General features: G+C 51.9%; 1 protein-coding gene across 5 annotated transcripts; it reads right to left on the bottom strand.

The window, feature by feature from the left end:
* Positions 1–1,067: 1,067 nt before the first annotated feature.
* On the bottom strand, positions 1,068–16,718 carry PPRC1 (PPARG related coactivator 1). 5 transcript variants are annotated; one of them, XM_058671220.1, is made up of 14 exons: positions 16,075–16,716; positions 11,177–11,365; positions 10,498–10,644; positions 10,310–10,411; positions 7,327–10,192; positions 6,984–7,037; positions 5,927–5,984; positions 5,084–5,154; positions 3,446–4,169; positions 2,352–2,498; positions 2,195–2,255; positions 1,949–2,070; positions 1,568–1,719; positions 1,068–1,316 (listed from the first exon to the last, which is right to left on the bottom strand). In XM_058671220.1, the coding sequence occupies exons 1-14, from the start codon at positions 16,225–16,227 to the stop codon at positions 1,213–1,215; spliced, it is 4,950 nt and encodes a 1,649-aa protein (XP_058527203.1). In that variant the 5' UTR covers positions 16,228–16,716; the 3' UTR covers positions 1,068–1,212. The 5 variants fall into 5 exon arrangements, with proteins under 5 accessions (XP_058527203.1, XP_036351699.2, XP_004579977.2 ...); XM_036495806.2 differs by having other exon boundaries at positions 2,195–2,261; positions 5,084–5,151; XM_004579920.3 differs by having other exon boundaries at positions 2,195–2,261; positions 16,075–16,715.
* Positions 16,719–17,330: the final 612 nt, after the last annotated feature.

The following is a 17,330-nucleotide window of genomic DNA, read 5'->3' as shown; positions in this document are numbered from 1 at the left end:
AACACTGAGTGCACACATCAGCCCATTTAGAAGAACTTTTTATTTGGAATAAATATGAGCTGCTTCTCAGTCTTAGGCTACCAAAAAATCCTTCCTGGACCAAGATCACTCCATTCAAAATGTAGACTCTCAGGCCCTTTCCCCGAGCAGTCAGAACCTACAAAATCTCCAGGGGCATCTTGGGAGATTTGTGAAATGCCAGGCTTCACTCCTGGCTCTGCTTGTTGATTCCAGGTTCCAGCTAACGTGCACCCTACTCAGCAGCAGGTGACAGCCGAAGGACGGGGGGTCTTTGCCCAGAGGTGCTTCCAGCTACCAGCTGTGCCCTGCCTTAGCTCTGGTTACTGGAGGCAGTTGGAGTGATCAAAGATCTACCTCTTGGGCTCGGCACAGTAGCCTAGTGACTAAAGTCTTCACCTTGCACATACCGGGATCTCATATGGGTCCCACTTCCCATCCAGCTCCCCGTTTGTGGGCTGGGGAAAAGCAGTCCAGGATGGCCCCAAAGCCCTGGGACCCTACACCCACACGGGAGACCCGAAAGACTCCTGGCTTTGGATCGGCTCAGTTTTGGCCATTGCAGCCACTTGAGGAGTGAATCAACAGATGGGAGATCTTCCTCTCTGTCTCTCTTCCTCTCTGTATATCTGACTTTCCAATAAAAACCTCTTTCAAAATAAGTAAGAACCTGGTAAGATCTTAGATGAATCAATGCTCTTTCAATTTTGAGGCGCTCTACCTTAAATAACTAATTGTAAGGACAAAGCACCTGAGGAACCAACTTTCCAACGGAGTTTAACTGTGCACCTGGCTCCAGGTCTAGGCACTGGATAGAGGTAGGCATGTCCCAGAGCAGTGAGTGTGAAGTGAATGCCTTTGGCACTAGTGCTGTGGAAAGCAGCACAACAGCATGTGGGACTTGACTCTCCAGTTCCATATTTATTAATCTGCACTGTGACTTAGCTGTTGCAAACAAATGGGAGAACCCCTCAGTTCCAGCCAGTTTACACAGGAATGCAAATTCACTTTTCAATATCTGTTATAAAAGACAAACACCCTTTAAAAAACCTGATTTAACACATTTTTATTTCACTTTTTTCCATTTCTTTATAAAACAGTCATCTCCTCACTAGCAGCTCTCTCCCCTGGAGTGGGGGAGGGGGATGGAGGAGGTTGGGCACCTCCAAAGAAAAAGGGGGGAAGGGCCCAGGGTTACCTCCTGAGGTTCTTCTGGGCCTGTTTCAACAAGGTGTCAAAATCAAGAGAATCAAATTTGCTCTTTACAGGAGCAGGATCAAAATCTTCCCGGTTGGAGTCTATAAAGTAGAGAGAGACACAAATGTCAAGTTCTCTGATCACATAATCACTGGGTCCTCTTAGGTATAGCCTCCCATCCAAAAAACAGATGCAGTCCAAACTGCCCAAAGTCAAGCATAGGAGACCCTCCTTTAGCTGCTCAACCCACCCCTTAGGTTCTCTGTCAAATGCAGATAAACCTGTCTACCTCCACTCTCAACCCTTTTGTAGAGGAAATGAAGAATGCTGAGACCACAGGCCCTCCACTTACCAAGATCAGAATAGCTCCTCTTGCAGAACTGCCTGCGGCCCCCAAAGCACAGATCAAAAGGCTGTTCATCTGCCTGGCGCAGCTTGTGGCCGCTCTCAATAGCTGCAAAGGCCTCCTCAGCATAGCGGTAAGTGACGAAGCCATAGTTGTCACTGGTGGGAGAGTGAGGCAGAAGCTGGGATGCTCATTTGGGCACATGCCAAGACACAGCACACAAGAGTGCTTCTTCTCATTGCCCGATAGCCAAACCTGACACGGAAAATAAGGTCTCTCCCTGCCCCTCGCACCCACCACTGCCTATCAATTCAGAGCAGAAAGACAAACAAGAAGGTAGATGAAAACGGAGTACCAAGTCCATCCTGACCTTTGAGCCAAGCTTACCCTTGAACACGGAAGTGGATGGTGCACTCCTCAATCTCTCCAAACACAGAGAATCTCTGTTTCAGCTCTGACCGAGTCATACGGCCAGGTATCTTTCCAATGAAGACCACCCTTCTCTCTTCCTAGGTTAGGATGTCAAGGTAAATTGACGCACTGTGAGCCAGGGCTGTGGCTGCAGCTGGCTTCCTGAGCTCCCTGCTCAGGAGGGCAAGCCTCCGCCACCCATGACTGTCCTGCTCTACTCACTATTGCACGCTCCTTCTGCAACACTCTCTGCCTTTGGTAATGGTCATGTGATCGGTAAGAGCTGTACCTGACAAGAGAAAGTGTCATCAGACCCCCGACACACAAGACAGTTCATGACTCTGAACTCTCAGGCACCCGAATCCCAGGCCATGCTCACCGCCGCCTCCGGTCACTTCTCCGACGGGGGGACGGGGAGCGGGAGCGACTTCGGGAACTGGATGAGGAGGATGAGGAAGAGGAGGAAGATGAAGAGGAAGAAGAGGAAGAGCATCTTCGGGATCTCCCAGAGGAACTGCAGCTGGACCTGGAGAGTCAAAGGGCACACAGGGATGTAGGGACCAGTGCAAGTGCACTTTGCTTTTCTCACCCAAGCCCCAGCCCTGCCTCCTGATCAGGAGGCTCAAAACCAAAGGTAAAGCAGAGCAGACACCTAGAAGGACTACTGTTCTTCACAGGTTAACACATGGAAACTTAGATAGTATCTGGAATACTTTGGAGTGTTCTGACATATTTATTGTCAATTGTGCACTTAAAACTTGAAAAATACTTAGTCAAAAAGAAAAGGAAAAGAGGGAGAGAATGGGCAGGACCCTAGGCCTTACAGCCATCTGAGGTGTTGGGACCAGACCTAACTGAGCTCTTCCTGCTCCCATAGCACACTTCAAAGGAATTCTGTGACCATGGCATGAAAGAATGTCATTATACTAGTCCTAAACTAGGGGGCATTTTTGACAACATGCATTACTGCCAAAACCTGAGAGTTCACTGATCAAGTGGGAAAACTTGGACCCAAAACTGAGAAAAAGACACTGCTACACAATAATGAGGTCACAGCAACACTCAAAGGAACTGCTCCAGCCACCTTTTCCAACCAAGAGTTGGAGGATGAATTATTCTCCCCTTAACAATTAACCAATTATCCCACATCCCACTGAGAAAACACCATGAGGTCTAATACAGTCTATGAAATCACCTTGGCCAAGATCAAACCCTAAAGTCTCCTCAAGACAGGTCAGGTCTCAAGAAAGCAGGAGACCTCAGCGATACCCCAAACTCCAACAGGGAGTAGAAGCTGTCACCTCACAGTCGGCTGCCTTCAACAATCCAGGGAAGACAAAAGCCAAGACAGAAATAGGAATCTGTAGTGCCTGGAGATACCAAAGTCAATGTGTACAAGCTTTCAGAGTGAACCAGAGGAGAGTATACGAACTTCCTAAATATAGAAGACCTAACAAGGCCGTCAGAGCTCACCTTCGCCACCTCTTGTGTGGGGGGGAGAGGGACCGGGACCGGGACCGGGATGAGGAAGACGACGATGAGGATGAAGAGGAAGATGCTTCGCTGGTCCGGATGGACCCAGAGCTGACAGAGCGGCTGCTGCGGCCACGACGGCCTTGCCACCCCCGGTCTGGGGGACTGGCTGACCTGCAGGGTTTGCGGTAGCAGCGCACTGCTCGCTGCTTGGTTGAAGGCTCTGGGACAGTCCTAGTGTTCATGTCATTTCGGCAGGGTGAGGCCTCAGGGGACAGCAGGGCAGATGGGGCAAGGCAAGGTGCTGAGAGATCTGCCTGCTCATTGCTAGTCCTGTGATCCAGTGGCTCCTGGGAGGCCACTGTGCATGTGGGCTGAGGAGCGGCTGGGCCCAAGGACAAGACAGGTTTGATGGTGATATCCTGATGGCGTTTGACATTCCATCGGGAGCCCACCTCTGGAACGACTAGGGCAGGCATCTTTTTTGGGGGGGTCCTGCTCCGGACACAATAGTCATGGTCCCCAGAGCCCACGTGGACAGGACTAGGACCTTGAACCCCTTCTTGGAGGCAGGCTGCAGCTGGATGTTTGGCCTCTGTAACTCCTTCTGGCTTCAGGGTTCCCTCCTGGGCGGTAGACTTAGGAGATTTGGCTTTGGCCAGCAGTGAAACAGCAGCCAGGGGCTTCCATAACTGGTGGGGAGGGGTGGCTGGAGGGGTGAGCCCTGTGAGGGGAGGGAGGATGGAGATAGTACGATGAGATCCGATTCTGCTTCCAAATACTGCATACACAGGCTCAAGAACCCCACCTCATCTCACACAGAGCACACCAAAGTGGTCAACAGGCCAACTTGTGCTGTTTCAACTGTTCCTTCCCCATCTTGGGAACCAGCTAATCAACCCAGCCACCAGCATCCCCCCTGAACCTTCTCAAGGCCAAACTGAGCCGGTAACCAGGCCCAATCCAAATTTACCTCTTGCTTCATAGATCCACCCTCTTCACCCAGTGCTGCCTGACTTCTGGGCTGCATCTTGCTTGGACTAGTAGGATAACCTTAAGATTATCTCCCTACTTCCAGCTTTGTATCTGTCTACTTATCTTCTACCTTCCAGGCAGATTTTTCAATTGCTTCTTTAACATACAAGGTAAAGTCCAAACTTAAAACAGCATCCAAAGTTCCCGCAACCTGACTTTCTATTTGCCACTCTGGATCTTGCTTTAGCTCTACCCACCACCCTGCACCAGCCACTCCACTCAAATCAAGCCACTCAATTCCCCAAAACATACCAGCTAGATTGTTTCTTCAGCTCACTGAAGCTGCTCCATCTGCCTACAAGGCCCTGTTCCTGAAATCTATCACCTGGTCAATTACCAACACTTCCTCACACTTCATCTTGGGTGGTAACTTCCTATATAACCTTTCTGTTGACTTTCCCTTCAGATTTCAATGTAAACCACAATTTACCACACTACCTGATACTTAACATGCCCATTTGTTTACAAATCTGTCCACTAGGCTGAACCTGAAAACAGAGATCAAATCTCCACATCAACACCTACACACACTTTAGGTGGAGCAGTTTCTGCACACGTTTTACATCAACTGGTGATAGGCAGAGTTCCCCACCGTGAACCCACCTGCCACGTTGGCCAGTTCTGGGGCTTGTAACCGGTCTAGGGGCCTCTTCTCCTGGGGAGTGTCAACGCTGCTGGCAGGGGGGGAAAAGGGAAAGCCTGGTTCATTGCCTCCTTAATTTCTTGCACATCTGCTTTCCTCACAAAGCAACAGAAGGGGGTGCATACAAAGAACGGGATGCACACACTGCTCCATTACCCTCCTGCAGCAATAAAAGGGCCTTAAGTACTCAACAGTAGACTGGGTCTCAGATCTGCTGGACTCCAGGAGGCAGGAAAGCTATGACTTTGAACGTTACCTGCCACCTCCTTCAAAACAGCCTCACCTGCTCAGCTCAAATCAAGGTGAAACCAATGTGGAGGGGAAGATGTTTGGCAGAACAGGATGAGGTAACATGACCATGAAAACTGAAAAAAGCTGTCTAATTACTGGAGGACTGGGGAACAAGGAGGTACGCGAGGGGTCAAGAAATAGCCATTTAAACAAACAAACAAACAGCCATTAACATCTTCCCTTACTATCAGTTATCCCCTCACCAATACTGAATGAGCTTAGTCTATTAAGTGAAGGCAGGAAACCCTCAAGGCGTGACCTGCCAGAATATAGCAGGGCACCTCCAAGGCATTTGGAATCCTTGACTGGAGTCAGCCGGGTAGGACACATAATCCCACCTCACTGCCCAAGACCAGTGCCCAGCAGTGATGGGCAGGAGGGGACGAGCAAATGGAGTCATCTTCCCGCCGACTGACGTCCTGCCTCAGAGGCATTGAGTCGACAGTCCTGGAGTGCCGCCGGCTGCTGACCAACAGCTGTAGGGTAACTCGCTCCAAGGTCTCCATACTTACCCTGAGTTTCCTACAGCCAAGCTGTCAGCAGGAGCCGGGGGAGGACACTCCTTTTTGGCTGCAAGGAAACCATACTAGTTAAAGCCCATGGAGATGCTCCAGACTGAAATGGTGCACAGGGCTTGCTCTGAGACCCAAAGGGGGAAGAATCACTTTATCAGGGTATCTAATCCCAGTTAAACTGGCCCCAGAGAGCCAATCTCCACCAGGGGGTGCCCCAGTGCTGTTTAATCACATCTCTTCTAGGAAACACGGACACTCCCCCCAAGTCTGACATAAATTTATACACCTAGCTTTAAAGGTTTATACAACCCGCCTTTGCAGTTATTTGGCTGTCTACTAGAGATTTATATCCAACTCGGTAGTCACTTCTGCAGGTTCTTCTCCTCAAGCAGGCCATAAACTCCTTCAGAACAGGCCTAAAGTAGGAGAATCTTCCACAGTACTCCGAGCCATACCTCACATTAAGAAAAGAAAACAGAACTAGGGGCTCGGCAGTGTGGCCTAGTGGCTAAGGTCCTCGCCTTGATCCCATATGGCCACTGGTTCTAACCCCAGCAGCTCCACTTCCTCTCTATCTCTCCTCCTCTCAGTATATCTGACTTTGTAATAAAAATAAAATAAATCTTAAAAAAAAAAACACAACTATTTCTTGATTGCCAAATCCACCAGTGGCCTCCCTATACCTCCTCTTCCCTGCTTATCTTCACTATATACATTCTGGGAATTCCTGTCTTTCAGTGCCCAACTTGAGGGCTTCTTCCCTGTAGAAAGTTGTCCCCCAACAATCCCAACCCCACCTGGATCTCCCTGTCTAGAAAAGCACTTGTTCTGTGCTATCAGAATCCCACTATCCCAGGTTCTACCACCACCCAAGATTCTACCAGTGTCATGGGCAAATCTTGCCTCTTCGTGGCAGTTAGGGAGCTACTCTATTGGCTGAGATTGCCGTCCTCCCCAATGTACCACTCCATTTTAGGACAGTGCAGAGCTGAGCCTAAAGGAATTATCAACAACCCAAAAGCAGGAGGGAACAAAACTACCCAGGTTCCCTCACCTTCTGATTTCTCAAACTGCTCCAGCAGACTGGACAGATCCGATGCCTCAATCCCTGTGGAGGCACACAACACAGGATTAAAAACTAGCCTTTACCTACTGAATCAGTCCACAGACCCCAGGAAGCAGTCTGTCACCTCCCTTTTCTCTCCACATGCCCCAGACCCCTGTATTGAGTGCCACCAAGGCAATAGCACAAGCCCAAAGGACTCTAACAAACCTCAACCCTTCAAGTGACCCCACAAACACTAGCCTCTTCAAGGTGGTCTACCCTATTTCCAGCATTCCAGCATTCCTCAGCCACCCATGCCCTTTCCACACTGACTGACCCAGGTGGCACTCACCAATCTCACTGATGAAAGCCTGCACTACATCCTCAGGACCCTGGGCACGTGGGGCAGGCAGGAAAGACAGCTTCCTTAGACGGGCTGGGTGGACAGCAGGCAGCTTGGGTACAGAGCTCTGCCTTGATGTAGGAACAGGCTTGGTGGCAGGAGATGGGGGCTTCTCCCTGGGCCTGCTCTCCTGGGGCTCAGGCTGCGGCTTCTCTAAGACAGGATCAACAGCCAGTCCCTCAGCGGGTGGACAAGGGGGAGCCTTACCACGGGGGCTCTGCCCCATGAGGGACCCTTTATGTTTTGGTTGAGGAGATGCAGGTACAGGCTTGATCTCTGCCTTCTCTGCCTTGGTGAGCTCTATCTGTGGAGCTCCATGGCCAGGTGATTCAACAGCGAGGGAAGGAGCCACGGGCATGGAAGGTACATTTTCAGGAGGACTAGCTGGAATACCACTAGGCTCCACCTTGGGTGGTGGAACAGCTCTCCCAACAGATGCTGGAGGTAAAGGAGGTGGGGGAACAGCAGACCAGAATGGAGCATGTTGTGGCCCTGGGCCCCACCCCATGGGACCATAGGTACAGGTGGAACTGTAAGGAGACACTGGAGCAGGAGGGGGTACCCAAGGCACATTACAAGCAGGGGGCACAGCATAGGTACCAGGAGTACCAGACACAAGGGGCACTGTTGGTGGGGGAGGCAGGCAAGGATAGCCAGAAGGGGACACAGGGGGATAACAAGGCCAGGGAGGCACATGAGCATAGTGAGGATAGGAATCAGGTGGCACTGGCCCCACAGACACTGGGAGACGAGGAGGCTGCAATGGAGGTGGCGGTGGCAGCAGACTGGGAGCCCCATGCCCACCTGTGGGTGGGGGCAGCATATGAGGCACGGCCAGCCCACCTGGGGGAAAAGGCAGAGCAGTCTGCATAGGGGGAGGCATGGGCCCAACAGAGGACATAGACTGTGCAGGTGGAGGGGGAAGCCTGGCTGGCAGAGGCATCTCCTGGGATGACACTTGCTCAGGAGGAATTGAGGCCACAGGTTTGCCTGCAGGTGGCTCAGGACTAGTAGAAGCAGGACTGGGACCCATAGGTACAAAGCCACTCTCAGGGGGAAGTTGAGGATTTCTCTGCAAGGTTGTCTTCTTGGCTGGAGCTGGTGGTACAATAAGACAAGGGATGTCTGCCAGCCCTGTAGGGGTCTCTGGGAGGCTGGGCCACTTCCCGGTTGGGGGCTGGGAACTTCTCTCTTCCGTCTCTGCTTGACGTTGCTGCCGTCGGCGCCGGTACTCAGACAGGCTGAGAGGCCGAGGTCTGGCTTCCTGGGTTGTGGTACTGGTACCACTTTCCACCTTCAAAGGATCCACAACTTCTTTGATTTCAGGGTTGACAGTCTTTGGAGCATCTGAAGATTCTGACTCTGGGAGATGGGGAACTGGACTCCCCCGGGCTGATGCTGCTGCAGCACGTCTGGGATCAGTCGGTCTAGATTTAATTGGCACAGGGTTACCTTGGGCCAGGTCACGGGAAACAGAGTCAACTGGTGCAGGGTTGACGATTGGCTCTGGATCAGCTACTACAGTACTGACTGGTGGCACATTACTGGAGACGGGAACAGCCACTGCAGTGTCAACTGCTGCCGAGCCAGACAGGACAGGACCAATCTGCACTGGGCCCGATGGGAGAGGTTCAACCAACACAGAGTCCACAGGCACAGGGTTACCTGCAGGGGGCCCAGATTCTTCAGAGTCTGCCAGCAAGAGATGGGCTGGGGCAGGACTGGCTTGCACAGCATCAACCAGCTTGGAGTAAATGTCTAGAGGATCTTCTGCAGGACTAGCCTGTCCAGCACTCTGCTCCAGGTTTCCAGAGTGAGGCTTTTCTAAGGCTGCTGCCCAGGCCCTGGCCCAAGCCCGGGGCTTTCCCCTACCCTGAGGTGGCCCACTCTCTCTCTGAAGTTCCTCCTGAGGCTTTTTCAGCAGGTTGCCAGTCTGAGAGGTCCCTTCTACAGCCATGGAACACTGAACACGACTTGATGACCTCAGCCTTCTGGAACAGCTTTCTGAACCAGCTGCTGGCTGCTCATTGCTCTTCTTCTTCCTGACCTTTCGTGCTCTCTGGGAACCCAGGACTGTATTAGTAGGTGGTTTCTGCCCCTTGGGTTCCATGACCTCACTGGGCTCCAACAAGCAGGCTGAGTCCAGCTTCTCAGAATCCAGTGACAAGCTGTCTTTCTCAGGGCAGAGGGCAACTTTAGGCACAGCCGTTTCTGCTTCTGACTCCAAAGTGGGCATGAGCAGCTGCAAGGCAGGACTCTCCTCAAGTGCGTCATTTAAGAGTACAGGCTGAGGTCCAGGCGGGATCTGCCGCACCACCACTGGGATCTCCAGGTCATCACCAGCCGTGGCTGCCTGGCCCACGATCTCCAGCACCACACAACCCTCAGGCAGCGTCAAGTCCTCAGGCTGCTCCTGAAGCTCATCTTCCAGTGATGCCAGGTGGGTGAGTGTGGGCAGACAGTACGGGTGCATGGCACGCACCAGCTCACTCAGGGAGGAGATGCTCTCATCACCAGCCACTGGCTCTGCCATTTCTGCTGCTGACACCTCGTCTTCCTCCTCGGGAGAGGCCAAGTGCATAGGGAAGTCCGGGACACTGCTCGCTAAGTTGGTGAGCTCGCCAGGAAGCATCTGGTTGCTAAAGCTGACTGCCTCCTCCTCCTCTTCTCCATCACTACGCTGCTGGGGAGGAGGAGATTGGCCCCACCGTGGTCTTGACCTTGGCGGTCTCCAGCTAGGAAGCTTGGGGGAAGACGTGTCTAAGAAGGAAGGTGGGGAGAAGTCCCAAGAGGGATCTGTAAGAGACATCTCAACCTGCAGGAAGAAACAAGAGAAGCCTCAAGAATTTTCTTCAGGCAGGTATTCTTCAGACCCGTACCCACCTACCACTGCCACCCAGGAGCTCCTTAAGAGTTCGCATGTCAGGCTTACCCCATTCATTCTACTGCTGCCTGTGCCAGACCCCAGTGGGTCTCCTGGGGTGATGAGGTCACGTTCTGGAGGTGTCCGAGAGAGAGTGAGCAATTTGTGCAGCTAAGAGGGAAAAACCTGAGATCAGTCTGTGGTTCAACCTAAACATGGCCACTTGTCCCCTTCCCACTGCTGGGTCCCACACTCACAGAGGAGCCCTCCCGAGGTGACACAAGCAGCTCCGAGTCAGGAATGCTGTCAAACGGAGACAGGTTCTCAGAATCCGCGTTGTCCAAGATTTCCGTCAGAGCTGTCAGCAGTGACACTTCATTCTGGTCCTCCAGCGATAACCTGCTCTGCTCCAGAAAGACAACACAAAGGCCCCACCAACATCTTTACTCATTTCTTGGCCACTGAGGACTGGATGCCAAGGAAACTACCTCCCAATCTCAGCAGCTCAATTTGCCAGTGAGCAATCTGAGTACCACCTAGAGTCAGGACTTCCAGGCTCTCGACCATTCATCACCTCTCTAGTGTCAGTGAGTCTTCTGCTTGAGTTTCACAATCTCTCCCACCTTTGCGCAAGATGGGGATGCTCAGCAGAGTATCCAGCACCCTAACCCAACCGCTGGCCAGACTGGAATTGGGCTCAAAAGCTAAAACCACTACCCTAGGGTAGAGGCCCAAATAGGCAACAAGACCTTGGACTATAGCCCCAGCTAGCCAGGACATAATCTGGTAGTCTGCAGGCTCATTCCCATCTAGAAGCTAAAAGACTTTCAAGGACTCAGGTTGGGCGCCCAGAAGCCAAGATCCGGGAAGAGCAGATCCATGCCTAAATGCAATTCCATACAAAACTGAACACCTTGAAGTCCAGCTCCAGCTCACCTCTCCAAGGCTGCCAAAGTCCTCAATGAGGGAGATGAGAGAGGCATCCATGTAGCTCTGCATGGTCCCCAGCAGTGTCTCATCCTGCAGCATCAGCTCTTCCATTTCTAGGTCCTTGTCCCTCAGAGAGGGGCCCAGCCGAGACATATTGACAAAGCCAGAGTCATCCCCCTCCTCATGCAGCAACATCTGAAGCAGAAAGGAAGAAAGGTCGTAACAGCTTGGGTCATTTGGGGGTAACTGATTGACAGTTCAATACAACAGGTCCTCAACCCTCCACCAACAGGGCCAAATTCAGCAGCCCCACTATTGCCAAGCCGCAAGCTGGGCTGGGAGAAACACAATCCATGAGCAAAAGCCAACCAGGATAGACATGTGCTGGGCAGGAAAAAAATTAGGCTCCATTCAGCAACAGTTGAAGTCACAGGGGATTACTAAAGTGGGGAGCAAAAGCATCAGAAAGATCAAGATTGTTCAGAAGCCACCTGCTGGTAGTGGTGAAGCCAAAAGAACTGGCACGCACCTGAAAATCCCTCTTAGCACAAATGCTGCTTTTTTTTTTCCACTAAAGAGTTATTTTTATTTGAAAGGCAGAGTTACAGAGAGAAGGAAAGCTAGAGTGAGTGAGCAGGATCTTTCATTCCACTGCTTCGCTATCCAAACTGCCACAACAGTTGGAACTGGACCAGTCCAATACCAGGTACTTTTTCTAGGTCTCCCTCATGTGTGCAGGGGATCAAGGACTAGGGCCATCCTCTGATGCTTTCCCAGGCCATTAGCAGGAAGTTGGGTCAGAAGTGGAGCAGTTGGTACTCAAATTGACACCCATGTCGAATGCCAGTGCCACAGATACAGACTTAACGTATATGCCATGAGGCAGCCCCAAATGCTTCCTTCTTTAAGAAGATACCTTAAATTTCCCCAGCCAATGCTGGTCTCTCCCCACCTCTATATTCACATATTATTTTTTCCCCAAGATAATTATTTTTATTTTTGAAGATTTTTACATAGTTGATTAGGGTGCAAGGGGTTAAGGGCTACAGAAAGCTGGGTGAGACCAATATTTCCACATTCTTTTTTTTCCTTCCTGTATCTGGGGAGAAGCCATAACCAGCATCCCAACCTACCAGGGTTCCCAACGTGGAGCATTACATATTCTTCTTCTTTTTTAAACATTTATTTTATTTTTATTGGAAAGTCAGATATACAGAGAGGAGGAGAGACAGACAGAGAGGAAGATCTTCCGTCCGATGATTCACTCCCCAAGTGAGCGCAACGGCCAGTGCTATGCCAATCCAAAGCCAGAAGCCAGGAACTTCTTCCAGGTCTCCCACACAGTGCAGAGTCCCAAGGATTTGGGCTGTCCTCGACTGCTTTCCCAGGCCACAAGCAGGGAGCTGGATGGGAAGTAGAGCTGCTGGAATTAGAACCAGTGTCGATATGGGATCCCAGCGTGTTCAAGGTAAGGACTTTAGCTGCTAGGCCACTGCGCTGGGCCCCACATATTCTAACATTTGCTTTTCTGGCAATCACAGTCTGTCTCCTCATCCCAAACCATTTATCTCTTATAAAAACTGGGTTCCAAGTTCCAAATAACCCCTTTGCATTCTGTTAGCTCCTATTATCCTTGGCTCCTACAAGAGTTTAAAATGCGCTAATACCTCCCAGTTACCCATAATGCTTAGCACAATGTCTGATAGGCAGATGACAATCACACATAGGTCACATTTCTATTCTAAAAGCACAATGGAGTGCCACTAATCTTTCAATGATAGTCCCAAGGGAAGGGTCGGTCTATTTCCCTGCCTCTGCTAGGTGAAAACAAAAGATAAAGTCTGATGCTGCAGATGTCCTCTGAGAGATAACAGGGAGGCACCTGCCCAAACCTGTCAACAATGTGGGTGTGGGCAGGGTCAGAATTGGCTACCATGGGTAAGGGCAGGGCCCACAGCAGCAAGTATTTCTCCAGAAAACCAGTGAAGACCTGAGTACAAGGTCAGATAGCAGCAGGACCCCTCCCCATCCTGCTATAAAGAAACTGCACCTCAATTCTTCAAAAAGAGAAAACTAAAGAGGTGATACTAACTCTAACACACTCCCCCATTCCCAAAGGTGAAGAGTTAAAATACGCAGGGAGAGGGAAGGCCTAAAAGGGACACTTCAGCAAGCTAGGCCCAGAGAGTCAAAGGCAACAGGTTTCAGCTACTAACCCATCCCAGGCCTTCCCAATCCTGTAATTACAACCAGCTCCTGGCTCAGCAAACTCTCCTGAGTGAGCAAGGAGGCTGGATCCCTAATTGCCCTACCACCTACCTACCTGATGAGCCCAACCACCAGGTTGGAAACTCAGTACAACGCCCAGCTCTACCAACCAGTCATCGCCACCTCCATCACTTGGGCACAAGAGCCCAAGCCAGGGACATCTCCACCCCCAATCTATCTCCTATCTCCCACCAGTAGCCACATGATCAGCATCGCTAAGTTCAACAGCCTCACAACTGCCTTCTCTCAAGTCAATCTTGTTCTTGAAGAGTTCAAACCAGTTAGAAACTTCTAAAAATTTATGTCTAATCACCCTCTATAAATTCCTTCCACAGCAATAGCATTCTACTCTATCAGCAGGGGTCCTGCATTTCCTCACCAGCATGCCCCCTTCCATCATCCCAACCTATTTCTCTAACAAGCCATCTTCTCTCCTTGGATTCCTTCTGATCAAAGTCTTGGCTCTCAGCTTAAAATGTCCTTTCCCAGACACTGCAAAAGTGCAGTACTACCACTGATTACATAACCCCAATAGTCTGCACAGCCCGTTTGTCCCAGTCCTATTTCTTCCCCAGTTGGAGGGGATCTTTGATTAAAACATCGGCTCCTAGGGCCCGGTGCAGTGGCCTAGTGGCTAAGGTCCTCGCCTTGGGCGCCCCAGGATCCCATATGGGCGCCAGTTCTAATCCCGGCAGCTCCACTTCCCATCCAGCTCCCTGCTTGTGGCCTGGGAAAGCAGCTGAGGACGGCCCAAAGCTTTGGGACCCTGCACCCGCATGGAAGACCCAGAGGAGGTTCCTGGTTCCCGGCTTCGGATCGGTGCTCACTTGGGGAGTTAATCATCGGACGAGGATTTTCCTGTCTCTCCTCCTCTCTGTATATCTGACTTTGTAATGAAATGATTAAATCTTAAAAACAAACAAACAAACAAAATATAAGCTCCTAGAAGGCAAGAACCATGTCTGCAGTTTGTCGTGTTAATGCCTGTTTCTGAACACATGGTATTTCCATTGAGGTGGCTGCCTGACTCACATCCATGTTAAAGACAATCTCCCCCAAATGACTCCCTAATTTGCATCACAGCTGGATCCCTCCTGCCTCTCCCCTAGGATGCAGGCAGCACCACCTCCCAAAAATGTAATCTCCGAAAAAAAAAAAAAAAAGGAAGGGTTGGACTTCTTCCAAACTGATGCCATAAAAGCCATCACACCACCACCACCACCACCACCACCACCACCACCACCCAAGCAAGGGCCTGGAATGGTCCGTACTGAACACTACAGGGAAGCCTGGAACTCAACTGCGACCTAGAAACAAACAAATGCTAACAAGGATCCAACTTGAGACAGACAACAGTTCCAACTGATTCCTTCCAACTGCGACACTGAATGGAAACTTTTAAAAGCCAGCCACTGAGACAGAACCCACCCCCAGCCCCCTCACCATCTCAAACATCACCACCACCTGTCCAACAAGCATGAAACTAGCATGAAATAGCTCTCAAACCATCTCCAATTTTTCCCATTTCCAACATACATTGCCAAGAACCTTAAAAAAAAAAAAAACCTAATTAATGTCCTCAAGTCGGTTTACAAGAGCAGGCCTGAACTGTCTCCCTCCGAAAAAATGTTGGAGAAGGGAAGAAGAGTATCCTTCCCCGATTTCAGCGCGTCCCAGGCATATATAGACCCTCTCCACGCCCCTGGAATCACGCAGAAGGCAGGGTTTCAGGCAACCAGAACGCCGATGCCCATGACTCACGACCCACTCCAAGCCGGTCTGACAGAAGCGGCCACAAACTCACTCCTCCACACACCTTCAAGGCGCAGCCACTACCCTCCCATCACACTCCGCCATCCGCAGAGAACAGCTTCCCCCAGCATCTGGAAAGCCCTTCACCACCAGCTGTCGAGAAGCGCTGGGGACGCAAGCCGGAGGAAGAAAACTACCAAGACTCTGGGCAAAGTTGACTCTAGCAACCCCTAGCTTCCTTCCCGGCTAGGCCCCCAGCCCCGGCTGGAGATGGCGGGACCGGCTGAGACACACCCAGTTCCCGGCAGTGCGGTTCCCAGCCGACACCAGACGCCCGACAGCCTGGGACGAGAGCCACGTGGACGTCCCTTACCCGCCCCAACGTGGACCGGCGCCCCGCGCCCCCCGCCCCGCCCTCGTCCGGAGCCGAACCCACGTGGGTGCCCGGGCCGCGAGTAGGGGGAGGGGAGGCAGACAAGTTCTCCCGGGAAAATCATTCCCCCCACCCACCCCACGTGGCTCCGAAAAAGGAACTGCGGCGCCAAGTCGAGGAGAGCCCCATTTGGCATCCTCGGGGCAGGGTGTCTGGGGGAAGGAGATGTTTAGACTACGACTCCCATTACCAATCCTTAACCTGCCACCACGGGCCCTCATTCCTGCATGCCGGTTCTGCCCCTCCGGTGTTCCCCAGGAATGGGTACAGGGACCCTGCCTTTGCCGGCGTAACCCCAACCCACGAGTAAGCTTCACTCGGTCCGTCCGGACTGCTTCGGCCACCCGGCATCGACTCCCAAGCGCTTCCTCCCTTTTCTGTGGCGTCCACGTGTCACCGCCCGGCACACGCCGCTTTGCTGCCAGCCGCGGGCCGCCCGCCAGCCTCTCACCTGCTCTCCACCGCTCACAGCGCCCACGGTCCCGTACGGCGCTGGGCTTCGACTGCTCCAACCGCTACTGCGGACTCCACCACCGGGGTCCGGACCAGGGCCCCCAGCCGGGGACGGCGCGACTCCGTCTCTGCGTCCCCGGCGCGCCGCCATCTTGGCCCCTGAACACCCAGCGCTGCTCTGATCGCCGGCGCCGCCTCGCCCAGCCGATTGTGGGAAGCGAACTACAACTCCCGAGTGACCCCGCAAGACTACAAACCCCAGAAGGCTGTGCGGTAAGATCCTTTTGCACCTGGGAAGAGAAACTGGCCTCGCGCGAGGGACTCTGGGGGTTGTAGTCTCTTTCCGCCGAGGCCGAGTGGCAGGCTCTCTGGTGGTACTGTAGTGCTCAAGTTGAGGGTACCCGAAGACACTGGCTGCTGCAGGCGTGCAGGAAAAAGGAGAAAGTTGACATTTTTACATTGGCGAGTCATTTCGTTGCTGTCGATGTGTCTTGAAAGGTATCTGTCTGCCGTTCTTCCTGCGGTACGTTCTTTGCTGCCTGAGTTCCAACGGGCCTCCCCTTCTGAAACAGCACCCCCTGGTGTATACCCACCCTGCAGATGCTAACCCTCACCGAATCCGACACTGCAGCACTGCTGCAAATTTAATCTTTTTTTTTTCCGCAAATTTAATCTTAAAAAATACCGCATTCTTCGCTCTCAGCGATACCTCAGACGCCTGCGTGGGCTTCTCATGACCACATTTATTCCCAACTCTCCAAGTATCATTGCTGTCCTCTGAGGACGAGTGCTCTTCTGCCTCTGTGTTTCTGTCTGGGCTATTTGAGCGTCGAAATGCCTTTTGTATCTTCTTTAAATCACAGGAAGCCCTTATAACCCCCTTCTGTATGTCTACAGTCCACGACTGTCTGTACTATGCCGTATTAGACGCGGAGAAAATACTTCATGTTGTTTTCTGTTTTTTAAAAACTTTTATGGGTCTGGTGGCGTGGCCTAGCGGCTAAAGTCCTCGCCTTGAAAGCCCCAGGATCCCATGTGGGCACTAGTTCTAATCCCAGCAGCTCCACTTCCCATCCAGCTCCCTGCTTATGACCTGGGAAGGCAGTCGAGGATGGCCCAAAGCCTTGGGACCCTGCACCCACGTGGGAGACCTGGAAGAGGTTCTAGGTTCCTGGTTCTTGGTTTAGGATCAGCGCAGCACCGGCCGTTGCGCTCACTTGGGGAGTGAATCATCGGACGGAGAATCTTCCTCTC

This window comes from Ochotona princeps, chromosome 13 (genome assembly GCF_030435755.1).
Source record: "Ochotona princeps isolate mOchPri1 chromosome 13, mOchPri1.hap1, whole genome shotgun sequence".
Classification (NCBI taxonomy): Eukaryota; Metazoa; Chordata; class Mammalia; order Lagomorpha; family Ochotonidae; genus Ochotona; species Ochotona princeps.
This window is presented reverse-complemented; position numbering and strand designations above follow the sequence as displayed.